This window comes from Spinacia oleracea, chromosome 1, assembly GCF_020520425.1.
Source record: "Spinacia oleracea cultivar Varoflay chromosome 1, BTI_SOV_V1, whole genome shotgun sequence".
Lineage (NCBI taxonomy): Eukaryota > Viridiplantae > Streptophyta > Magnoliopsida > Caryophyllales > Amaranthaceae > Spinacia > Spinacia oleracea.
The window spans coordinates 82,887,409-82,913,376 of NC_079487.1; the positions used below are offsets into that span (position 1 = coordinate 82,887,409).

General features: G+C 35.4%; 1 protein-coding gene across 4 annotated transcripts; it reads left to right on the plus strand.

Annotated features, from left to right (window-relative positions):
* The first annotated feature begins 15,798 nt into the window (after positions 1–15,798).
* On the plus strand, positions 15,799–25,111 carry LOC110776743 (uncharacterized). 4 transcript variants are annotated; one of them, XM_056835239.1, is made up of 6 exons: positions 15,799–16,053; positions 18,158–18,333; positions 20,381–22,323; positions 22,807–22,927; positions 23,726–23,785; positions 23,911–25,111. In XM_056835239.1, exons 2-6 carry the CDS (start codon positions 18,331–18,333, stop codon positions 24,859–24,861), a joined length of 3,078 nt encoding a protein of 1,025 aa, XP_056691217.1. In that variant the 5' UTR covers positions 15,799–16,053; positions 18,158–18,330; the 3' UTR covers positions 24,862–25,111. The 4 variants fall into 4 exon arrangements, with proteins under 4 accessions (XP_056691217.1, XP_021836997.2, XP_056691203.1 ...); XM_021981305.2 differs by lacking the exon at positions 18,158–18,333 and adding an exon at positions 19,297–19,675; XM_056835225.1 differs by lacking the exon at positions 18,158–18,333 and adding an exon at positions 19,297–19,499.
* The last annotated feature ends 857 nt before the right edge of the window (positions 25,112–25,968 follow it).

The following is a 25,968-nucleotide window of genomic DNA, read 5'->3' on the forward strand; positions in this document are numbered from 1 at the left end:
CTTTGATTTCAGCCATGTAAGAATCATGCCAATGCTATACATTTAACAAACAAAAACAAGGATGACATTAACAAACAATAACAAATGCTATACATTTATACATTTAGTGCGATTAAGTCCCGATTCGGGTACGTGTCCAAGTCACGATTCGGGAACGTGTCCAAGAAGCATGCTTTACTTTTCTACCCTAAACACACATGCTTTTAAAATAAAATCACAAGTGCAACCAAATTTAAGAATACAAGTCGATTTCTAAAATAAAATCACAAGTGCCGCCAAATCTAAGAATACGAGTCGATTTCTAACATGAAAGCCTAAATGCAACTAAATCTAAGAATACGAGTCGATTTCTAACATGAAAGCCTAAATGCAACTAAATCTAAGAATACGAGTCGATTTCTAACATGAAAGCCTAAATGCAACTAAATCTAAGAATACGAGTCGATTTCTAACATGAAAGCCTAAATACAACTAAATCTAAGAATACGAGTCGATTTCTAACATGAAAGCCTAAATGCAACCAAGTTGAAGAATAGCAAACCTTAGTTGTTGATCTTGCTGCTGCCCAAAACAGGTCCTTATAGGCTGTGCCACTGAATTTATTCTTGAAGTTAGCCCATATGTGTCTAGCACAAAATCTGACCTCGGCTTTTGAACTCACAACAGATATAGCATCCAATAGTCCCTGAATTGAAACAATAAACAGAAACACAAGGTTAGTAAACCATCCAGAAACTGTACCTCATTGAACAAAAGAATAAAACCATATTACCTTTTGCCTATCAGACATAAGAGTCAATCCTTCTCCGTCATGGTGTCCTATGTCCTTCATCAGCAAATCAAGAAACCATGTCCAACTGTCAGCATTCTCAACTTCCACCACTGCCCAAGCTACGGGGAAAATATTGTTATTTCCATCTTTGCTCACAGCCACTAAGATCATTCCTGGATGAGCCCCTTTAAGGTGACAACCATCTACTCCAATTAGGGGCCTACATCCACTCTTAAAACCCACTTTGAGAGCCTCAAAACAGACGTACAATCTTTGAAAGAACGGAGTGGGGTTGTCTCTAATCTGGCATTGTACATAGGCTGAAGAACTAGGATTGTATTGAAGAATTGCATACCCATAGTCATACACATCAGCATACTCATCTGCAGCATCCCCATACAGAATCAATTTGGCTCTAGCCCTAGCAAACCATGACTTGTAGTATCCAATATGTAGCCCCGTTTCCTTGTAAACCCTTTCCCTAAACTTAACAAGCCTCCAATATGGTTCTGACCTCCACTCCTCCAAATACTTCTCAGCTAACCACTCCGATGTGATTTTAGAACTTGAATGAACCACACCACAAGTATGCTTTAACCTTAAAGACTTGATCTGAAACGTTTCTTCCATCCTTAGTTTCTTCACATGAATCTTAAACCTACACTTATGTGGATCATCACACACACACTTTACAAGCTTTGCATGCTTTTTATCCCATGGACAACTACATCTATACCTACAATACACACTCACCCTCTTCCTTCCATTATGAAGAAGGTAGTAATCGTAGTGGTTCTCGATCGAATGATACCTTATCGCTTTCCTAACAGCATGAACACTCGGGAACTTTAAACCCAAACTGAGCACAATCTTTTTCTTGAAGTCTGACTCTGGATTAAAGGTAGGGTATGGATCTACTTCATCATCTGAACCACAAAGACTTCTAAGCTCCTCTGAATCATAATCCACCTCATGTTCTAGATCCACTTGTTCTTCCACCTCAGGTGCTGCAACCTTATCTACCCTCTTATTTCCCCTCAACACAGTAAACAATGGCTCACAGAACAACTCATCCTCCTCTAGTTGTTTTCTGTCCTCTTCCCCTGGTTCAAATTCCACATCTATATCTGAAAAGTCTGAATCACTTTCAGACAAATCACCAAACTCATCATTTTCAAATAAACAGTCCCCAGGATCCTTTTTCTTTCCTTTCCCCTTTTTCTTCCCTACTTTTCCTGCTTTTCCTTTGACCTTTTTCCCCTTCTGTGCTACACTCTTTCTTCTTGGGGTAGAGGTCTTCAAATCTGGACTAAGAAGAGGTGGGTTTGCAGGCAGAGGTGTTTTTGAAGGTTTTGTGGGAGTGGTGGTGGTATGAGGAGGGATTTCTGTTGGTTCTGTACTTGGAGTGTGAGGATCAGCTGAAGATATATTTGAGGGAATAGGTTTAGGAACACTTGCTTTGACAGTGGCTGAAGCAATTGGGCTTCTCCTAACTGGGGAAAACTTTGACTGAAGTGGTTCCATTTTCACTTGTTTTAGGGTCACTGTTGATGGGCCAGCAGGTTTGGTTGTAATGGGCTGGGTCAGTGTTCTTTGTGGCCCAGAAGGATTGCTTTGTGTAGCTTGTTTCAGTGGTCTTGGTGGTTTAAAGTTGGCAGTTTGGTAGGTAACAGATGGGTAAATAAAAGCTGGTTTGGATTCCTCAATAATGTACAAAATCACCCTGTTAGACCCATCTTTTGTCTCCAATAACCTCCCTATATCATCATGAGTGTGTATAATCTTCCTACCCTTAGTCAAATTCATCCCATGTAGCCTAAACCATACACTGAAATTCTCAATAATCCTCCCTATAGTTCCACTCATCCCTTTCATTACAAGCTCCCTCAAACTAAAAACAGTTAACTCATGCAACCACACTGTCAATCTAGTATACAACTTCCCACCAACATAATCAGTTTCCCCCTTATTGAAAACAAACTTTCCCCCCATCCATATTGCATGATCAATGTAACCCAACTGCTCATTCCTACAATTTTAATTACCAAAAAAAATTAACTGCAAATCAACAGTGATTACAAAAAATCAAAAAAATCCCAAATCGAGTACATGTCCAAGTCCCGACTCGGGTACGTGTCCAAGTTTTCGACTTGGTTACACAACACGAACAAAAAAAGTAACCACGTGTAATCACTGTAAACTAATAAACTAATCAGTTATACTAATCTAATTTTTCCAATAATAAACAATTATTTCACAACACTAATCCAGAAACCCAATCCAGAAACCCTAGACATTAAAAAATTAGGGGTTTTTCAATTAAACAATCAATTAATCATTATTCACATTAAACAATCATTTAAACAATCATATTAAGGTTTCCAACAACATTAAACAATGAATTCGTGGATTTCAATGACAATAAAAAATTAGGGTTCTTGATTCAAAATTTCACAGTGCAATTAAAAAATTAGGGATTCCTAATTAAACAACTAATTAACCAATAATATCACATTAAACTACTAAAATCGCATTGTTTTAACTGTTTAATACCTGATTTGGGATCCACCTTGTCGGTTCGTTGGCATTATCCCCTTTCCCTTATCCTTTGGACCACTTCCTGTCGTTTTCATCTTTCCAAGATCTCCTTTTGGACCACTGCGCGTAAGAAAGAGAAGAATCTCTTGACTTGAAGAAGATTCAGAAGTGTAGCATCATCAATTATGGCTTTAGGGTTTGTGGTTGAGATTGAAGGAGAGAAGAATAAATGTGAAAGCAGAGGAAAAGAAAAATGACAGAGGAAGGAGAAAGGAGAAGATAGAAGTTGGTGGGAAAGTAAATGGGGGGACATAGGGGTAATTTTGATTCTGAAAATGGAGGGAAACGTTGGAGGTGGGGCCCACAAACGGAGGAATTTGACAGAAACTGTTACAAGGTAGTGTTACTCAACCTAAACAAACTTATAAGGTAGAAAAATTAAAAAAAAAATTATAAGGTATTAATTCACAAAACGTCCAAACTTAAAGGTAGTGTTGCACAAAATTTCCTAGATTTTAAGTGAACTAAAATCCTTAATCATGCAACATAATCAAGCCACAATCTCATGCATAATTAAGACATATTTAAAGCAATAAATAACTTAAAGCATGCATAAGATAAATGTGATCTAGTATGGCCCGACTTCATCTTGAAGCTTCAACTTCAAAGTCCGTCTCGAAAATGGTAACTTCGTTTTGAATTTCACCGTGGGAGGCGCCATTTTCTTCAAATAGGATAAGCTATAATTAAACTAAGGAAATTTAGTGAAACACTACCTTTAAGTTTGGTGGTTTTGTGAATTGCTACCTTTTAAAAAGGAAATTATATTTTACTACCTTATAAGTTTGGTTTGTTTGACTAACACTACCATTTGCCGTTTTTTGTTAATGTTTTACGTCTTTGGACTCCACTACAACGGTTATTTAATATGGCAAATGCACAAAATGACAAATGAACAAAGATATTTAAAAGAATAGAAGAAATACACGACGGAAAACATTAACGAAAAACGTCAAATGGTAGTGTTAGTCAAACAAACCAAACTTATAAGGTAGTTAAATTAAAAAAAGTTTTTATAAGGTAGCAATTCACAAAACCACCAAACTTAAAGGTAGTTTTTCACAAAATTTCCTTAAACTAATTACAACTATTTGATGGTACGCAGACCATATTTGAATTGAAAAACAAATTTGGTACTTTAGACCAATTACATTCAAATTAATGGTACGCAGACCATATTTTCTATCTTATTTGGGCCATACTAGTCACTTCATAACCTGCAAAACAGTACATATACAATATATACCATTCACCCATTCATCATCATGAATGGCCCACATAGCTGGTTAGTAAAACACGTTATGCATTACATAAATATTTGCAGCAATTAATTAAGGGCACCAATAATCTACCAATTATTCAGTCCTTATTAATTCTAATCAAGTTGTTTTAACCTTAAAGGATTTGTAGACCTAATCAAGAGTTTATGACTAAAAATGCTCCCACTTAAACCAATAAATTCATATGCTTTACTAATTTTAAACATAAAAATGTATTTCTAGTCTAACCGGAAACATACAAATTTAATTAAAATTTAAAGCTTATATAAATTTATAATCGAATCCATTAATTTAATTTATTTCAGTTGAATTAAACGAATTTAAATTAATTCAAGATTTAATTTTAGTAAAATAATTAGTATAAATAAAATTTATAATAATTATAATATTCAAAATTAAAATCCAAGAAAACAATTTAAATTACGAATTTTAAAATTAAGTAAAATCGTTCACGAACTGAAAATTAAAAATTAAATTCAAAGCGCATCAATCGGGTCAAGACGAGGCACTTGGGCTTGCGCCCAAGCCCCATCGAGCTACGAGGCCCATGCCCCGTGAGAATTGATCGTCGCACATCCCTAGCACAGCCACACATGCACTCCCACGCACAAGGCCACGCACACACGCACCCCTTGCGGGCTACGCTGCGCGCAGCATTGCTGCGTTGTGGCTGCGCGCTTGTCTTGGCGCGCATGGTGCGTTGTGGCGCAGTGTGCTGCTGCCCACACGCATCGTGCAGTGCCTTGTGTGCCTCGCCCTCGCCCACTGTGCTACGTGCATGCCTAGGCATTGAGCCTAGCGTGCCGCACACATCGTTGCTCGTTGCATTCGTACTGCACGGGCGACGAGCTCCCTTGCTCGTCGTCACGTGCCCGCACTATACAACACCCCTTAAGGGTAACACGTAGCTTCCATTGCTTTGTGCGTGCAACATTAATGAGCGTTTTTAAAAAAAAAATTAAAATTTTTATTTCAAAATTAATGACAAATTAATAAAACATATTAATTTCATAATTTTAGGGCGAAAAATCGAAAATTTATTAACCAATTAATTTCAGATTAACATGGATTCAAATCTAGGTCATAAAAATTAAAAATTTAAGATAAATTAACAAATTTTATGGTGGATTTTAATCATGGATACCTAATTAAATTATTAATTAATTATGAAAATCAAATTAATTCTAAATTATTCGAATTTCAACAAATTAATCATAATTACAAATTAGGTTGTATAATTAACAAGGCTAGGCATTCAAACTTGTTAAACATATATTGTAGGTCAATCAAAAATTCAAGATTTATCAACAAGAATCGCAAATATTTAATTTAACATCTTAAATTTACAAACTTTTGCGTTCGAAAAACTAAAACCTCCGAAAAGTCATAGTTAGGCTTCGAATTTGGGAATTCAGGGTTCGGCCGAAAATTATTATTTTTGTCAAAATTTTAGAATGCCTTTTACATGCAGAATTGACACAAAAATTACTCGATTTGGATGAGTAACGAAGAAACTGCCCAAAAACTGCGTACATATAATTAAATAAACGTAATTTGCAATTAATTAACAATTACGAAAATTAATCACCCCTTTTAATTCCTTGCAAATTTGTAAAATTTAACCATGTTCATGCAATTTAGATTATGAAAATAATAAAAGGCTCTTGATACCATTGTCAGGTTATGATTCATATGACAAAACATAAATCATGCGGAAAAACCATAAAGCCAGGAAAGCATATTATTTACACATAATCATATAGCATAGTTTAGATGCATACACTTTGTTGCGTGTCCTCCCTAGATGCGCCCGAACCGAACAAGAACAAGTCTTTAGGACTCCAAGTGTCGTCCCTCCGTAGATAGTCCACAGCACGTCCGGATCCGCCTTAAGCTTGACCAACTAGAATCGCCCTTAAGGTAGCTTAGGAATTTCGGCTATTAGGTGCAAGTGTATGGCTGATTTTTCTTCAAAACCTTACCTTTAGAATACTTCAATTGTGTATAAATTATGACCCTAGGCTCCTATTTATAGAGGTATGGAAAAGGAATTATAATCCTACTAGGATTTGGATTTATTAATTAGAATCCAACTTGAACTCTAAATAATAAATATAATCTTATTAGGATTAGGATTTAATCAATACACGAATTCCGATAGGATTAGGATTCGTTACGAACATGAGCATCGTAAGGCCACGAGCATCGTAAGGCCACGAGCATCGCACAACCCGCGCAGGCCTTGCGGCCCACACGAGCAGCCGTTGCTCGCAGCCCAACAGCACGCCCAGCGTGCGCGCGCCAAGGCCTTGTTGGGCCTGGCCTTGCGCTGGGCCTGGCGAGGCATGGCAGCTCCATGTTGGGCGCTCGGCTTGCTGGGCGCGGGCCTGGCTTCGTGCTGGGCCTTCGTCTAGCAAGCCTCGTCCGATGCTAATTCGTACGATGCGCTTCCGATTAAATTCCCGGTTCCGGAATTCATTTCCGATACGAACAATATTTAATATTTCCGATTCCGGAATTAATTTCCGTTTCGAACAAATATTTAATATTTCCGTTTCCGGAATTATTTTCCGATTCCGATAATATTTCCGATTCTGACAATATTTCCGTTTCCGGCAATATTTCCGATTCCGGCAATATTTCCATTTCCGATAATATTTTCCGATACGTACCATGTTTCCGTTTCCGGCAACATCTACGACTTGGATAATATTTATATTTCCGATACGATCCATATTTCCGTTTCCGGCAATATCATCGTTTCCGGAGTATTCATTTCTTGCTTGTGACGATCTCAGCTCCCACTGAAACCAAGATCCGTCGATTCCGAATATCCATAGATAGAGTATTTATTGCCATTAAATACTTGATCCGTTTACGTACTATTTGTGTGACCCTACGGGTTCAGTCAAGAGTAAGCTGTGGATTAATATCATTAATTCCACTTGAACTGAAGCGGCCTCTAGCTAGGCATTCAGCCCACTTGATCTCACTGAATTATTAACTTGTTAATTAATACTAAACCGCATTTATTAGACTTAATATTATATGCATACTTGGACCAAGGGCATTATTTCCTTCAAACCAGTCTCTATCTCTAGTACGTTGATAAAAGCGATTTTCGCGTCGTTGACGAACACCACTCAATCAAACAAAATTTATAAACTCCTAAACTAACCAACTATATTGAATGGCGGCAAGCGTAGGGATCGTCCCGAGTGAATGGATATTTCGACTTTTCAAACTAATTGTATTCACAAGCTAGCTCAAATGGAAAATGTTTGAATGTATGTATGTATTGAAATCGAAATGTATGTAATATGCACAAGTAAAGAAACTATAGAGATTTCGGGAATTAGCAAAGAAGTTCGAATCGGAAGTTCCGTATATCCTAAATGCTCATGACATGCAACGACCAAATTAATGAATGCAATGACTAATATACCACTCAGCTAATCCTAATCTAGCTCTCGCTACAATCAAGAGTCGAAGAAGAATTCATGAACGAACAAGCCAAAGTAATGCAAGCAATGAATCACGCTCTCGCGCCAATTCGAAACAAAACACTCCAGCATTCTAGCAACTTAGGTTAGCTAATCCTAAACGAACTAGACATGGGATCAAACATCATTTAATCAATTTAATCGCAAAACAATCTATTTCAAACGAACTTGCAAAAATAAGTTTTTTTCAGACATTTTCACATACAAAAAAATTTATTTCAGACAAAATAAATTTATTTCAGATAAAATAAGTTCAGATAAGTTCAGTTAAGTTCAGATAAGTTCAGTTAAATTCAGATAAATTTAGATAATATAAGTTCAGTCAAAATAAGTCCAGTAAAACGAAGTGTAAATTCAGATAAGTTCACACTTATAAGTTGAAGATAACACACAATCTATCTATATATCTATATAATATACTAAAAGAGAGGAAATCAATGTGGTGATGACAAATGTCACTCATTGATTGGCCTCTCTTTTAATTAAAAATAAATAAATTATTGGTCAAAATTACTTTGCATTATTTAAGGAAAAATATGCACAGTGAAAATACTATAGATTGTCTTTATAAATCTTAAAGATTATGTGGATAATAAGAATCCTAAAAATATTAAGAAAAAGTATAAATTACCAAAATTTGTATTGTCCAAGATTTTTCTACACCAACTCGATGAACTTATATTGATAATACTAAATATTGATAACATTAGCTACTTGAATGGAAATTATTATACAGATGGAAATGATTAACTCGCATAGCAAATGTTAGTCATTTCCATGTGTATACTTTTCCTTGATAATAAACAAAAAAATTGATCAGTTTAGTTATGTGAATGAAAATATTGTCATAGATTAATTTTTCTACACCAGCCTATCTATTTATTTATATCTATATACTATACTAAAATAAAAAGAAATTAATGTGGTGATGACAAATGTCGTTCTATATAAAAATAGATAAAACTTCACATATTTTAATTTTAGGTGTGATAAACTTCTCCAAAAAATTGTTCTTACATAGGCATATTCTATGGTAACAATAACTGATATGGACCCCTCATAAAGAATAATCGATTCATCAATACTTTTACTAGCAATATTTCCCATATGTGTATAATGAATATCCTGTAAATCTATATATTTATGTTTATTCTATCATCTATATATACTTTATACTATACTTTTTGTCAGGACACTAACTGTTAGGCAAAGCATGTCCATAAGAAATCTTTTGTAACCTCGACACGCTCATTACCTCCATTTAAAATTCGCATTTATAAAACCAATTTATATCTATCTATCTATCTATATACTATACTATACTGAAAGAGATGGTACCTCAATATGAAGCTGACAAATGTCATATATTGGACGCAAATATGTATGTCGAACATTTACCTTTGATCGTTTATTATTTGTAATCCAATAAAAAATCTTTGCATGTAATTTCTGATAATTGATATAGAAAATATTTTAATAGTTGAATTTGTACTATCAATTAAGTTATTATAATATTATCAACTTTTTAAGAATTTGTGCCATATAATGAATACGGATATCCATAATAAATGTTAACCCTTGATTTAATATATAGCCATATACTTTTTTTTATGACAGGTCCTATCCTATACTTAATTTTAAATATCAAAAGTAACTTTTGCCACATTCTCATTGTCGTAATATATATTTTTACACGGAGCACGAATAATAACTTTCTAATTACTTGTGGTAATAAATCGATTATAATGCAAATACTTATTTCCTTAAACTAATAATCAATTATGCTACCAAATATTTATTTACGTATGGAAATATAATTTTTAATTTAAATATACCACTAATTTAACATGCTTCGAAATATACTTAGTATGCATCAAGATAATTGACTAAATAATTATACAGAGAATCAACTTTAATATCACAATATTCACAACCATATGACAAAGATTTGTCTAAAATGTAAATAAAAAATAATTTAACATCGATCTGTTAGCATGTATTAAAATAATTAACTTTAGTTTATTAATGACTAATTTTATGTAAACTTTTATATAGAAAACGTTTACCTTTGCATTAATATGCGAAGTAATTTTATGATTGATTTTTTTAGTTTTTATTATTTATTCTTTGCCTTCGATCATTTGATACATGGGTAATATATTTACCTTTCTTTTACATTTAATCCGATGAAAAACTTTTGCATGCAATTTCTGATAACCGGATTTTTTGTACATAGTATGATTTATTCTTTTTATGAATACTTGAATTAAACATAGTACCATTTTTAATTTTTTTTTTAATGAATACTTGTATTGTACTACCTCCGTTTAATAAAGATCTTTACCGTTACTATTTGCACAAATATTAAGACAAAAGTAGAAAAGTTGGTTGAATATAATACAATATAGAAGAATTAAGAGAAATGTGATAAAATGTGGGTGGGTGTAAGAATAAATGAATAAAGTAAGAAAAAACGAGTGGAAAATTGTAAATATTGCGGGGTAAGAAGGGTAAGGTAATAAATTTTTATGTCCAAAAAGGGAATAAAGCAAGGTGTAAAAAATATTATGAAACAGACTAAAAAGGAAATTGTAAAGATCTTTTTAAAACGGAGGTAGTACCCAATATGATTTATTCTTTTTTAATTAGCGTAATGAAGTATATTATATAGATTTTCAAAATTCTAAATCCTACTATCACAAAATATTGTGACAAACTTTGTGAATTTTTTTATCTTTATTAGAAAAGTATAATCCTATCAAATACATATGGCTACCATCAACCAATTTTGCTACTAATATCATACTTCCTCCGTTTCTGAAAGTTCTTTACGCTTTGGAATACGTGTCCATAACATGAAAACTTTGACCGTAAATTCTCACTATTATATACATCAAAACGTTACATGTAAGATCTTGTTAGATTGTTCTCAGTATGTATTTTCAGAATATCAACTTTTTATAATTTTTCCACATACGAAATTGGATATATTAGTAGTTAAATATTGCATTGGAGTCCGTGCAAATAGTAACTGTAAAGAACTTTATGAAACGGAGGTAGTATGTCATATATTTATATTTATTAAAAAATATATTTTTATTATGAAGAATATAATAAAATAATATTATTACACACAATTAATGAAAAAGTTATAATAAGATGTCAATTTTTACAATATTTTTATTTACATTATAGTTAATACATTCAATTTTAATAATAAACTTGATGTCAAAAAAAAAATTTAATAATAAACTTATGCCAATATGTTTAAAAGTATGCTGAAAAATAAAGTGAATCGTTTTCCGTATATAGGGATGTCAGATTGTCAGTTGGGCGTGTTTTTTGGGAGATCCCCGCACGTCCGCCCCAAGAGGTTGGGATATGGAGGAAAGTTTAGTGGGTGATTGGGTTAAACAATGTATTCGCCACGGGCGGGACGAGGATGGATTCTGCGTTGGGCCCACCTACCTCGCTTATCTTTTATCTAATTGATTATAAATATATCAACAATTTTTTTACTACTAACCTATATATTATAATGTTTTGTTTATTTACTCAACTACTATAATTAGACAATCGATCGATTTGTTGAAGACTCTAGAATAGAGTTTTAAATTTCAAAACTGATTTATCAAATAAAATCTTGAGTCCAGGGTTAGGTTTGAGGCGGGTGTAGATATAGAGGTGTGTGATAGAGCGAGGATGGATTTTATTTATTTACCGCTTGAGACGGGATTGGGAAGTGTGAGTACCATTCCTACCGTGGGTGGCGTTGTAATACCTCGTATTTTTCATAATTTATAAATATATTTTTATTATATTTATAAGGATTTTTATGAATTTAATTGCATTTAATAGGAATTAAATGTATTTTACTTTTAATTAATTTAATTATTTATGATTTACAAAAACCGGATTTTATTAAATAAATTCAACGAATTTATTTAATCGGGAATTGTTGGGTCGTGTTTTGAAAACGAATTTAATTTAATCTAAGCCCAGTTCAATTTCATGGTCAAACCCAACAAGGCTTGCAAGGAATTAATATTAATTAAGCCCGTAAGCAAGCCCAACTTTAAAACCTAAGACCTAGCCCATGAAGGGATGAGAACCTATAAATACCCCCTTCCCTTCATTAAATCCCCACTTAAATTTTCATAATTTTTCTCTCTCTCTCTCTCCTCTCTTTTTCATCCGCCCCTTTCCTTCGGCCCCAAGGCACGAGCGTGCCTTTGCTCGCTGCCTGTCCCGAGCTCGTGCGTTGCCTCGTGCGCGCACCATATCTTCCCATCCCTCGCGCCTCACGCGGACACTCACTCCCTCACTCGCCCTCACCCTCGCAACCAGCGCGCACACGTCGTGCGATTGCTGCTGCTGTGCCGAGCGCCTCTGCGCCTAGCTCTCACTCGCCTCGCCCCCGCTGCTCGTGCACGCTGCGTGTCGTGCTGTGTTGTTGCCCACGTCGCTGCCCCACATGCAACGCATCAATTGTTGCGTGTGTGTGTTGTTGGTGGATAATCAAATCGTATACTTTTAAACTTTTCAAATTTCAGTTTTTAAATTGTTTTAATTATTTAATTGCGATTATTTAATTATTTGGATTATTTAAATTGCTGGGAACGGTTATGAACACTGTGTTTTAATATTTAGTATTTGAATTGATGAGATTGATTTTAATTCAAAAGAATTATGATTTCAGATTTAAGGGTTAATTAAAGTGTCAATTTTTAAGGTCAAAACATGATTTTATTAATGACCTATATATTAGTAGGAATTCAATTTCGATTGTTCAAGCGATAGATTCACATAATTTAATGACGATTTAAATTATGGGAATCAACTTAAATTTTCAGATTTATTATTAAGCTTTACAGTGTTGATTTTAATGAATTTTAAAGCCAAAAAGTCAATGTTTTTATGCTAGGACTTGAGTTGACTATTTGAGACTATTAAATTAACGAATAACGATTAATTCCTAAATAAATCAAGGGTTTTAGATTCTTAAATAGTTCCTGGAAATTTAGTAAACATGAATAATAATTGAGTTTCTCCTTTGTGTTTATAGGAGTTGATTTCTAGTGAGTCGTGATTCGCACAGTGGCCTCCGTACTTAGATATTCCAGGTACGTACAAGACTAGGGTGACCACCCATCCCTTGAGGACTTTATGAAGTATATTGATTGTGAATCATGTGGACTTTGGTGTTGTGAATTCATGTTGATGTGTGAACAAGCATGTGAGAATTGTTGTTGAATCTATGTGAATGAGCATGCTATGAATTGATTAATGCTTTATAGATTCTGTTGAACTATCATGTTATGAACTTTTATAATCAATGAATTATGTCAAGCATGTTTTTCAAATTAATATGCATGTATGAGTGTTGCGCATGCAAGTTATTATGATTATGCTATAGTACAGGATGTCTAGCATACAATGAGCCTATTGTATATTGCCTCAGTGCATAGTTTATTCTACCGCAAGTGTAGAATACATTTAAAGAGTTTGTGTGAATTGAACTAAGGACTAATCGTGCTAAGGGCACATCTCGTATGTTAGGAAGAACAATGCTGGGTCGTCTCAACAGTGTTTTGAGATGGAATTATGGAATAAACTCACTGGAGTCCTATGTTTGATCACAAGACCTAAAGGATTAAAATGAAGTGTCATTGTTTAAGTATTCATGTGTGTAATTGTTGAATTACTTGTGAGTTATGTCTTTGGGTTGAGTCTTGAACTAAATATACTAAATAACGTAAAGTGCAACCCGAATGAGCTTCAAAACTCTTGAAACGTATATACCTTGAGTATGAACAATGGGGGGAGTCGTGTCAGATAAACTCGTAATCCTTGAATGATACAAGACGTTGTTTCATTCCTTTGGTTATTCGCTTACTAAACGCGCAAGAATTCCGTCGGTATGTTCCGACTGTCGGTAGAAAGCCGGACTCTATATTATTTGGTGTTTGGTGGGCTCCCAACACCCTCAGTTTCAATCAGTGGGTCTTTGTTATTATATTTTATCCGTTCGAAGCTAAATTCTTATTAATCAATGAGTTAAGAGTCGTGTTAAGTCTTGAGTACGTCTTCATGACTAATTGGTTTACTTAAATGGCTTTTGCATGTGTATTATCTTTATTGTTGAGTGAAGCATGTTAGATTAGGATTTCATTCTAGCTTGTTCGTACTCAGCTTTCGCTGACTTCGTGCTTCATGTCTTTCGGTCATGGTCTTCGCCTTAATGACCCTATGATGATCCATCATTGCACTTGCATTGTTGGGGAGTAGTTTTCAATAAGCAGGTTGGTAGAGATAACTTGCGGGAGAAGTTATCATGGGAATAGTGTTGAGAGGCTATTTCATCTTTCGCTTTCATAAACTCTATTTAATTATGTAGTCATGACTATCATTACTACTATTACTATTGCTATTATGGTTTGAAACTTAGTTAATGGATTTTCTAAACTATTTAATGTTGGTTTTTGGGCCTCGTTGGTTCCAAGTTGTTTGTGACCATTGACTATTTAATATATTTCGAAAGTTAGTTTATTTCCGCTGCGTAATTCTGGTAAATAGCCTTAGCCGTTATCACGGTGGCGGTAATATCTTGGTAATTCCTTTGTTCTAAGTTGGAAAATGTTTCATAAAAATCAAGGAATTATTAGGGTGTTACAGGCGTGGATGAAGATGAGAATGTTAGGCAGATACGGGTGTGGAGGCTCGCCCACGTCTCAAAGTCATCACTAGCTGAATAATGTAAATGGTGGAGCTAAATGTTAATTGACCGGGTAATGAGGTAGATGAAGTGAGTATTAAGTGGGTATGATTATCGAAGTGAAGTGTGGATGAGCTAGAATAAATTTATGTTTGACACAGGTAATGAATGGGGATGAAAATAATTTTGTCTACGTACCCTTATTTGTTTTAATTTTTTTTAATAAAGAAGACACTGAATGGAACAATAAGAAATTTATCCATCATTAATTTTAATTAGATGAACATCTATAAGCTTCGTTTTAATGATAACTAGATTAGATCCCGTGCATGCACGAATTTTGATATTTTTTTTTTACAAAATATTTAACTGAATAGCTCCCAAACTACTGTATAGTTATAATTTTTCTTAACATACTCGTTTAAATTTATTCATTCAATATGCATATTTAAAATGCTAATATGACAATTTGACCAAATATTGAGTGATATATTTTCCATAATTAAATATAACAATTTGACTAAAATATTACCAATTTAGAATAATTATTATCACGTTGTATCTATTGTTGCCATAATTTATAAACTAAAATTTGTTTCCATGCATTATTATTTTATAAAGAAAGGTAGAGAATAAAAATAAAATAAAACATATACACTTTTTTGGGAAATTAATTTTTAGCGGGAAAAAATCGCACCAGAAATTGACGCGTGTCATTCTTGGTGTGTCTTTTAGTATATAGTAAATAGATATTAGATTACAAACCGTGAATCACACGGATTCTATACTAGTTAATATAAAAATTATAATTTCTTAACCAACACGTGCTATGCACGTGCGTCTGACTAGTAATAATCCCGGCATTTCCCAGGTTCAAATACTCGTCCCTATGTATTTTTCTGTAAAAGATTTTTTTGTCGATAAAAATAAAAAGGCGATAAAATTTTCAAGTGTAGACTCTCTTCCAACAAAATTGTCAAGTGTAAGAGTTTTTTCTCTCTCCTCCCATCTCAATCTGTATCAATCTCTCTGTTTCCCCAGACTCTAGACTTATCTCTGATTTTTAGGGTTCTAGCTTCTTCTCTCTCACTCTCTCTCCTCTCCCTCCAATTTCTTCCTCATAATTATCCTTGTTCATCTTCACCGCCTCTAGTTTATCTGCGCGTTTGAAAATTCTCTTTGTCGGTAAGCATTTGACCTACCATTTCTATTAATTCTCTTCAATTCCTGTTTTTGTATGCTAATCCATGCATTTCTTTTTAATTTGATTTTTTGTTGATTGGATTCGATTTCAGCTTTGTTTAATCTCTTATTTTAGGTTTTTGTTTTGGGTATTTTTCGTTTTTAGGGTTTTTCTGGGTACGTTTGAATAAGGAACTCATAAATTATTCCTTTTTTTTGTTGGTTTAATTTTTACAGATAATTGTATTGTTAATTTATGAGGTCTATTATTTAGTTGACTATTGTAATATGATTTGTGAGTTTTCTGAGCTCGGATTTAGATTAGGGTTTTTCTTTCTTTAAATATTTCTGGAGGAGAGGGGTTTTTCATCGTTTTGTAGCTTAAATTGGTGATGTAAATGCTGTTAGTAGGATATCTGAGGTAGTTTGAAGCTATATCTCGCAATGAAAACTTGTTTAGGGTGATTATGCTGTTTTCTGGAATCAAAACATAGGCAGAATTGGGGTTTTCAGGGTATTAGGGTTCTTCTGCGAGCTAGGGTTTGAATGGGTGTATGTTTATAAGCATATATGTGGTTGGCTTGATACCGGAATTTCTATTGGCCCGCGTGCCAAAGTTAGGATTTTTTAGGTGGGATGCTATAATTCCTTATTCTAATAGTACATTGCCCGATTGCTTGTTTCTTCTACGTATATGTTTTCTGGATTTCCTTTTGGGGTGTATTGAATTGCTTTAACAGAGTAGATAATCTGAGTTTGCTTTCACATAATGCGAAGAGGGATATTTTTATGTGTGATTTATAGTACTCTGTAATATGATATTATCTGCGGCTTTAATATGGGACACCATGGTGGTAGATTACCAATACTTTATCTATACTTTTTAGGGATAGTAATCCAGTACTCCGTAGTATATTGACCTACTTTTAAAAATTCCCTAATTTTGGATGATTGTAGCATTTTAGCTTTTACATCCTTGTTTCTGTGTTTATCTAGATGTTCTTGCTGTTGGATGTATAATATATTTCCCCTTTTATACTTAGTGTGTGAGTGATGGATATATAATATATTTCCCTATTTTTGGATGATTTTAGTTTTTTAGCTTTTACATCCTTGTTTCTATGTTTATCTAGATGTTCTTGCCGTTGGATATATAATATATTTCCCCTTTTCTACTTAATGTGTGTGGGTGTTATTATAGTCGATGGAGATTATCTATCATTTGTCTGTGGCTCCATTTTGAGGAATGAAACCATGTTAATTTTTCTACGAGGTAAAATCACAATCTGTATGTAGTTTTGAACAATCTGTATGTATTTTGAACATGATATATAGTTGTCCAAGGGAAAAAAAAAGTGCAATTGCCCGTGGTGAATTGTGGCATCAAATTTATGTCCTTCAAAACCAAGTGCTGTAAAAATATTCCCCAGCTGATAAAACTTCCAATTTTGTATCTTGTATACTATTACTTCATTGAGATGTAAGATCCCCCCCCTTCCCCTCCCCTCTTTTTTTTTTTCCTATAAAAAGAATCTGTTGCTGTTGTTTTGGATGGAGATATCTAACCTGTTAAATCACGAACTGTGTAATCACTCCTGCATATATGTGGCGTCTGGCTACACCAGATTATGAGCTGGGTTTTATCCCGATTGTCCTTATTCTCCTAAAAATTGGCGAGTAAGCCAATTGAATTACATTTCTTAGTTGAATCGCTTTTGGAAATTCTTTAACAGAATATGTGTTTTGTTATAGAGACTGCAAGGTTATTGTGATAGTTATTTACGAACATTAGATGCTGCACATATATGTATGGTTAGTTATAATCCAGATCTTCGTACCGTTTGTAGGTTTCCTTTAGACACATGATCTTGTAAAGTTAGCATGCCTCTATTTAAACTTTAGATATACAGAGTAGTAAATAAGCAAGCCTCTTGCATATTGTTCTACGTAGGGGGATAGGGGTGTGTTTTTAATTCTCCTGAGCCGAAAATGGACTCATCATATGAATTTCCTCCCAATGTGTAGTCACAAGCACAATATCTGAATTTCTTGTAATTTGAATCCTGATCAAGCTACATTTAGACCACTAGATATTGTGTTTGTACAGGAGGTGGATAATGTATTATATCTTTTGCATTGCTGGTTTGCTGATGCAAGAACAAGCAACACTAAGAAAGTACAAGCGGTAGATTCTTGCATCTGTCATCAGAAAGCTGCCCTTGTTTGCAAGTCAGCTACGCTCATGGCTATGTTGTTGGAGAAATTTACCACTTATTTTGCATGGTATAAATTATAAACCGTACGGATATCTGCTCAGCCTTTCACCATTATTTCAGCCGTGAATAAAAAGAAGAAGGGGCAAAGATGATCGAATAAGCATCACAGAAAATAATGGAGAAACTGCTCTTATGTAAACCCACCAGTGTAATTTTATTATGTGAAAGGTTAAACTCAGTTCGATTTGATCTACCAACATATGGTCTTGTGTAACACAGTTATGGTTTCAGTAAAAAGAACAAATGAACAAAAGCTGAACACAAATTTAATGCCATTTCTAAAACAATCTATGAAAGGCGAACTCTCAAATAATGGTTATAAATACACCAAAAAAAAGATATGTAACTTCATAAGAAACTAGTTTTATAGATGATTGAAGTGTATAACTGAAAGAACAGTTTGCCAACTTTAAAGGCCAATGCGGGTCTGTTAGCCTTAGAGAGGTATGCATCCAAAATTTAAGAGGTTAGTAGTCTAAAGAATAGGTTTTCCGTAAGTTTATTCTAGAGAGCTGAAGTAAACTATGTTCAGAAACAGCTAAACAGGAAACAGACTAGACTGATTGCGACTTGCAAGGAATGCTTCCAATATTTTTAATGGGTTGAGATGCTCTAAGGCTATAGAGATCCTAAAGTCTTGGGGTTGGTGGAGATGTGAAGGTGCTTGCCGAAGTGTTGATTTTGATGTATAGAAGCTTTTCTTAGATCCCATATTTTCAATGTACGCGATGAAACTTGCTGAATCCTCTTGTTACAAACGCACCATGATACCATAATACAAAATAACATCTGAATTTATGGTTCCCTTTTCTCAATTTCTGAACAACAAAAGGAAATTAAGCCTTCCTGGGTTATTACTCTCAGAGTCTTATGCTCAGTGCATGGCATACGTTTATTATATGCTGTATGCTTCCCTCTCTTGTTCCGTATCATAAATCTTATAATACTCTCATGCTCTGCCAACTTGCAGAGAGAAGAGAAAGTGTGTTGGAACACGTGAAGCAAACTTTGCGGATATGCAGCTTCCCCATGACATTGGTGGTTGCTAGTATGTTGTATTGGAGAGTATTTAAAGATATGTAGTTGATGGCTTTCAGCTATTGGGATTGTAGGAGTACGGCTGTACTTCAAGCCCTCATCCTCATGTTTACCACATGTGTGGTTATCCGTTATGTCTGTACATGCATAAAACTTTATTTACTTATTGTGATAGTTACTTTGAGCATTGGGAAGTCTCTTTCTATTTCCTATGGAATTTCAAATGTATGGTTTAACCTGTACTCTTTATTTGGAGTTGCATAGGAGTTTGGAACTTTCCCAAGGGCTGCAGCTCATTTCCATTGATGATGGTGATATATTGTGCTTAATCATTCTTTTGGCGTTCTTCAGAATGATTTTGTTTAACATATTTTGTATGTAATTGTTTTTACTGGATTATAATTACCGGCTAGCATGCAAAAAGGAACCTACATTCTTACTGTCTGCTTGTTTCTATATTTGTTTTGGAGTGCTCGCATGGCTAAAAAAGACGTTAACTGTAAAATCATTTTCTGTTGCCACGTGGGGGGTTGATGTGAATCCTTGCTTCCTATTCTTTTTTACAAGCAAGAGCTTTTTGTGTTTTCTTTTAATTTTTATGTGTAGTTTTTGATACGCTAGATATTGTCTGTTAATGCTAGCTTTACAGTTTTTGTCTTTTGCACCTGTTAGGTGCTTGGTCTGTAGTTTGTCTAGCAGGTACCTGGTTTACTGCTTTAGGTATTTGTTTCAATCTGAATATTTTGTGAACTGAACTAAGAATAAAACATAGGCAAGGAAACAACTAATTGTGCATAAGTTAATTGGGGATGGAGCTGATGTAACCAAGTTAATCAAAGCAATAGATTGTGAATGCACCACTGGCGGTTCAATTCCCATTGTCCGCCCAAATGTTTTGCTGGCGAAGTTCTCATTAATTCTATTTCATTTTTTTTGTTGAGCTTATTAATTTTTGCTTAATAAGTTGTTTACGCACCTATGTAGTTCTGATAAGTAATATGTTTCTGTATTTGCAGATTGCTCATCATCATTTCAGTGACATATTTGGGTTTACTTTGGTGAAGCACAAAATTGCAGATCTGCGTATATGCAAGTTCAATATGTTGAACACCCTTGTCTCTGGGCAGTTAGCTCTATCAACTTTGCCTGATAGTCAGATGAGTCATTTAAGTTCAATTATGAGCCGAGCTGATTCTTCGATGCCTGAAACATTTGAGGGAGCAATTGAACCTCTGAATAGCAAACTAACTTCAACAACATCTAGTAATTTGCATGAGCAGTCTATTCAGCCTAAATCAGGGCAATCAGAATTGTTGGCGCAAAATAAACGGAAACCAGCAACTGAGCCGATACCTGATAATTGGAGTCTGCAAAAGACGACTTCTAACAAGAGAGTTGCTCCAATGGTGTCAAACGCCAAGGGTCCTCATGTGTCATCAGCTTCAAATAAAAAGTCTCCTACAAACACATCAAGGACTAGTGCCTCTGCTAAAAAGGTGGTGCACCTGGATTCATTTGTGAATAGATCTCAGTCAACTGGTTCAAAGAAATATGCACAGCCCGAGGCATCTCCTAAAAGCCAGGGAGAGTCTTATGATTCTGTTAGGGCCAAGCTGAGGGAATCATTAGCTTCTGCGCTGGCCCTTGTTTCCCCAGATGGGAAGTTGAAGGCGGACAATGAGGTTGAAGCAAACACTTTAGAGGGTGTAAAAGAGCATAAACCTTTAGTTTGTGAATCAAGTGCTGGAGTTGCTAACAAAGGACTTATAAAGGTTCAAGAGTCTAGTATTTCTAGCATTCTTAGTGATGGGTGCAACGATGACAAGAAAGGATCTCCAGGAATTCATTCGAAAGAAATATTTATCGAGGACACTCAGACATGGAGCTTTATAGGGACAGAGTTCCAGTCTAATCCCATCTTATCTGGTGAAGATTCACTGTTTAGTGATGGCTTGTTTTTCAAAGATGACCTCTTGCAGGGGAATGGTCTTTCATGGGTTTCAGACCCTAATCCACATATTTCAGAACTAGACGAAGTTGAGAATATGCACGAGGATGTAAATTTTGATAAAACGGATAAAAAAATTCAGTCTCCAGAATCTCTTGCCTTAGAAATTGAAACAGAGCTTTTTAAATTATTTAGTGGTGTAAATAAGAAATATAAAGAGAAAGGAAGATCATTGTTATTCAACTTGAAAGATCATAATAACCCTGAGCTACGAGAAAGAGTTATGTCAGGTGAGATACCGCCTGATCGTCTGTGTTCAATGACAGCGGAGGAGCTTGCTTCGAAAGAACTTTCACAGTGGCGAATTGCGAAAGCAGAAGAACTTGATCAGATGAAAGTCCTTCCCGATTCTGATGTTAATATGAGGCGCTTGGTGAAGAAAACTCACAAAGGTGAATACCAAGTGGATTTTGACCTTGATACTGGTGTTTTGGAGGATGTATCACCCGACATAAGTGCGCCTTCTCGAAAACGCTCAAAGATCAATGGGTCTGATGCACGCTCTCCTAAATCCGAGGCAACCAAGGTAGAACAGTATGATCAGTGTGAGATTACTATTCCTAGTGATGGTGCCGATATGCAAGGACTTATGGTGGATGATTTGAAAGATCTCCCTCCTATTGTATCCTTGGATGAATTCATGGAGTCACTTAATAAAGAGCCGCCTTTTGAGAATCTACCGGTTGAATCTAGGGCAGCCGTTGAGATAGATAAGGAAAACTCAGAGGTGGGCTTTAAATCCAGGTCACCAGATCAGCCTTCAAAACAGCCTGTGACGACAGACGAAGTTGGAGTTGAAAGCAAAATTACAGATGCTGGTAAGAAATCAGCAGACAGTCAGAAGGGATTAGGTACAAAGACTGTTCATTTTCCCAAGGAAGAACATGTCTGGGAAGGACTACTGCAGCTTAATATTTCTTCCATGGCTAACTTTGTAGCCTTGCACAAAAGGTTGGCTTCTCATTCTGTTAAGCTGTTTTATTTGTCTATGTTGGTAACTCTTTCGTTGTTGTATTGCATTTACTTCCATCTGTTATTTGGCTGATTGTGTTTGCATGAAAACTTGTTTAACGCATTTTTCATATTTGGATATGAATATGGTAAAGATGATTACTAAATACTTCGTATGGTTCTTGCTCTGATAAATTTTCCAATTCTAAGATGTGCCTTTTGACCAATAGAAGCTGCTATTACAAACTTTTGGATGGTTCGTATCTTTGCAATCCATTGGATTAAAAGGGTGTATTGCAATTTTCTATATCTCGAGGGAGCTTTTGGAGTTGGGGGTTGGGGATAGGCAGTGGTAATTCCTCTGATGCGTTCTAGCTTTTATAGTACCCGAGGTGCTCTTGAATGTGGAGTTGGTTCTGAGCAATTTTCTATTTTGCACTTCAACTGGTCCTAATTGTTCTTTTATTTTTGTTGTTGTTGCAGTGGTGAAAAAGCCAATACCAAAGAGTGGGCAGGTTTCTTTGATATCAAGGGTCGTGTTAGGCTTGATGCATTTGATAAGTTCTTGCAAGCTCTTCCGATGTCCCGTAGCCGTTCCATTATGGTACTTTCTTTGTTCCTTTAGTTCCCTGAAGCTTACTCCTTTGTTTTGTTGGGAATTGCTTGTAATATTCATATTTTAAGTTGAAAGGTTTGTCTGTTGTCGAAGTTGCAAGATAAGCAGAAGTGTGTTTACCTCTTTTAGTTAAGACTTGTAGGGATAAGCTCATAAGCTACAGCTTTTAGAATTGTGTGTGTGTATGCGTGGGGTGGGGTGGGGATATGCCATTTGCTTAGTTAAGCTTATACTTGCACGATTGTCATGCCGGTGGCCGGTCTCATCATTCCTTCACCGAACGACTGTCCAAATGGGTTTCTCCCTCAACGAAAACTTAAAACAGCTTTGTGTCAGGGGCTTCTGCTAAGTAAGATACTAAGATGCCATTTTATTAGCAATTTGTTTTCCTTTGGGAGAGTTATTCTGGATAGTTTCACTGTTATTAATAACTGCCCAAGACATTGTTTCCGGGATAAGGTTGTTTGTGAGAGTTACTGTTAAAATCGCCCAACTCTCAAGACCCTCTAATTTTTTTTAATGAGCGCTGGGTCATTAGCAGGTACATGAAAATCTTGTAGACTATACTTGATCTCTGATCTTGAACACTGTGCTCCAAAGACTTTCACGTTAAACTAGCTGACGATCTGCACTTTTATACAAAGTATTAAAATTTCTGTTTGGATGATCAACCTTGGTAGTTTGTAGTACATATTCCTCACCCAAATATAGCCTGTATTGTGAATATTTGTAGAATTAAAAACTGTATTTTGATTGTAATATTTGATGTTTGTTTTCAACTGCTAGGTTTCTCATTTTGTACTCAAGGAAGATTCTACAGATAGTGAACGCTCGAGTCTTATTGAGGTATTTCCCATCATTAAGTCACCCGAAATTAAAAGAAGCAAAGAGCAGTTTGTTAAGCAAGGCCATTATGGGCTGTACGGCTTTAGTTTAATGTTACTCACCTCTGTTTTTTGTTGTTTTTGCAGTTGGTGGATTCTTACATAAGTGATGAACGTTTGGGATTTGCGGAGCCAGCTCCAGGAGTGGAGCTGTATCTGTGTCCCCCGCGCACAAAAACAGTTGATATGATAATCAATCATCTTCCTAAGAGTTACACTGAGAAACTAATTAATATTGATGATGGCCTAATTGGAATTGTTGTATGGAGAAAAGTGCAAATAACAGCACCTGTGATTTCGCCCAACTCCTTGTCTCATCAGAAACAAATGAATAAAAACCACAGTGGGGGACAAAACGCTGTAAATGATGATAGGAACAGGAATAATCCTGGTTTTACCCCTAGAAGTGTACCCCCTCCCCCTGTTCCCTCGAAGCCCCACCAACCTGATGAAGACGATGATGTGCCTCCCGGATTTGGTCCTCCGGGTCACCGGGAGGATGATGATTTACCGGAGTTCAACTTCTCTGGGGGGCCCACATCTCTCCCTAAACCGAATCCTGTCCCGGGGCATGGGGCAGTTTCTCAGCATCATAATCTAGTGTGTGCCCCGGCTCGGCAGGTTGACCAAATGAGAGAATTGATCCAGAAATATGGACAAAATGGTATGAGTGGTGGTGGTGGTGGAAGAATACCCACAGAGCCATGGAATGACGATGACGATGATATCCCTGAATGGCAACCACAAGCTACTCACACAGGACTACCAGCCCCAGTCCCAGCACCCCAACCTATGCAGAATCCTGCATTGGCTACACATTACCCGACATACCAGCGGCCTCATTGGCCTCCAGTTGGTCAGCCTATCCAGCCTCTTCAGCCACCGATGAGTGTGCAGCAACAAGGAATATGGTGGCCTTATGGCGCCAACAATGTAGGAAGTTTACCTAGTGGACAGTTTAATGGGGCCCCACCTGGTTCTACTCACTTGGCCAGGGATTGGAGATCCAACAATGGCGCCAATAGTCAGGGTTATTGAGCTCTATTTTCACATGTAAATAATAAGGGTTTTTGTTATTTTCCATCCTAGTTTTAGACATGTTGCTCGTCTATAGACCATACACATAGACAATTAGACATAGGTTTATCTTGTATTTCCTTTTAGTGGGTTGTACAACTGAGCAGTTTTTTCTCTTCTCAGATACTTGTAGCTTTCGTCTGGTTAACTCAAATAGACGTCACCTCCCCAATATTCTCTTATGTGATAGCATACAGAACACCATAACCCACATCTAGTTTTGAATAATGGGTTAGGAAGTATGTAGCAAGAATGCAAGTGTTTGTATGTCATTCCGTATCGAATGAATTACACACTCTTTCGAGAAATCTACATAGGATCACTGAAGGTGCATTCTAATCAAATTATAACACCTTATTTAAATAACTTTTAGGCCTACTTAGTTCAGATAAGTTTTTATAAATTTAATAAGGCCAATAAATATCATATAAATTCCAATAAAATCTAGATGTAGGGCCTTCGTTTAAATACCAAAAGAATAAATTACTTGCATGAAATTCCATTGGCATTTTGCATTCACGTCTTAAAGGTATAAGTTCAAAGGGAATGTACTCAATTACTTGGATCACCTCTCTAAGGCTATATTTGCCTTTTTGAAAAGTTGACCTCTGATTAGCTATAAACTAAAACGGAATTGTTAGTCTCATTAGAGCTATTATTTATATACATAGGGACTCCATAAAAAGGAAACATCACGTTTGCACAATCGAATTAATTGGACTCATGTTCTTGTACACATATACTCTATTTTTGATGATATTGACAAATCATTATTATATTGAATCTTAACAAGGGCTTATGGACAGTCGTTAGAAAAACCATGATTAGACTAGGCAAATGTCCCTATTAAAAGAACAACTGTTACGCGATAAGTTGAAAAATAGTGCAATATGCACTAAAATTGACTTGTTTTAGAAAAAAATAAATAAATTATGGAGCAAGTATACCTTTACTATCAACAGATTTATATCCTAGAATGTAAGATTTAAAAAAATTGTACCTTTGTTTCCTCGTAATTTTTGATGTGAGTAAAATACATTATGAGAGAGATGTGGAGCTTTCGAAAAA

Coding starts and splice junctions, on each gene's coding strand:
- LOC110776743 (XM_056835225.1), top strand. CDS start 19,413: ATGGCTTTCAGCTATTGGGATTGTAGGAGTACGGCTGTACTTCAAGCC. Junction 22,928..23,725: donor CCCGTAGCCGTTCCATTATG/GTACTTTCTTTG, acceptor TTCAACTGCTAG/GTTTCTCATTTTGTACTCAA. Junction 23,786..23,910: donor AACGCTCGAGTCTTATTGAG/GTATTTCCCATC, acceptor TTGTTTTTGCAG/TTGGTGGATTCTTACATAAG.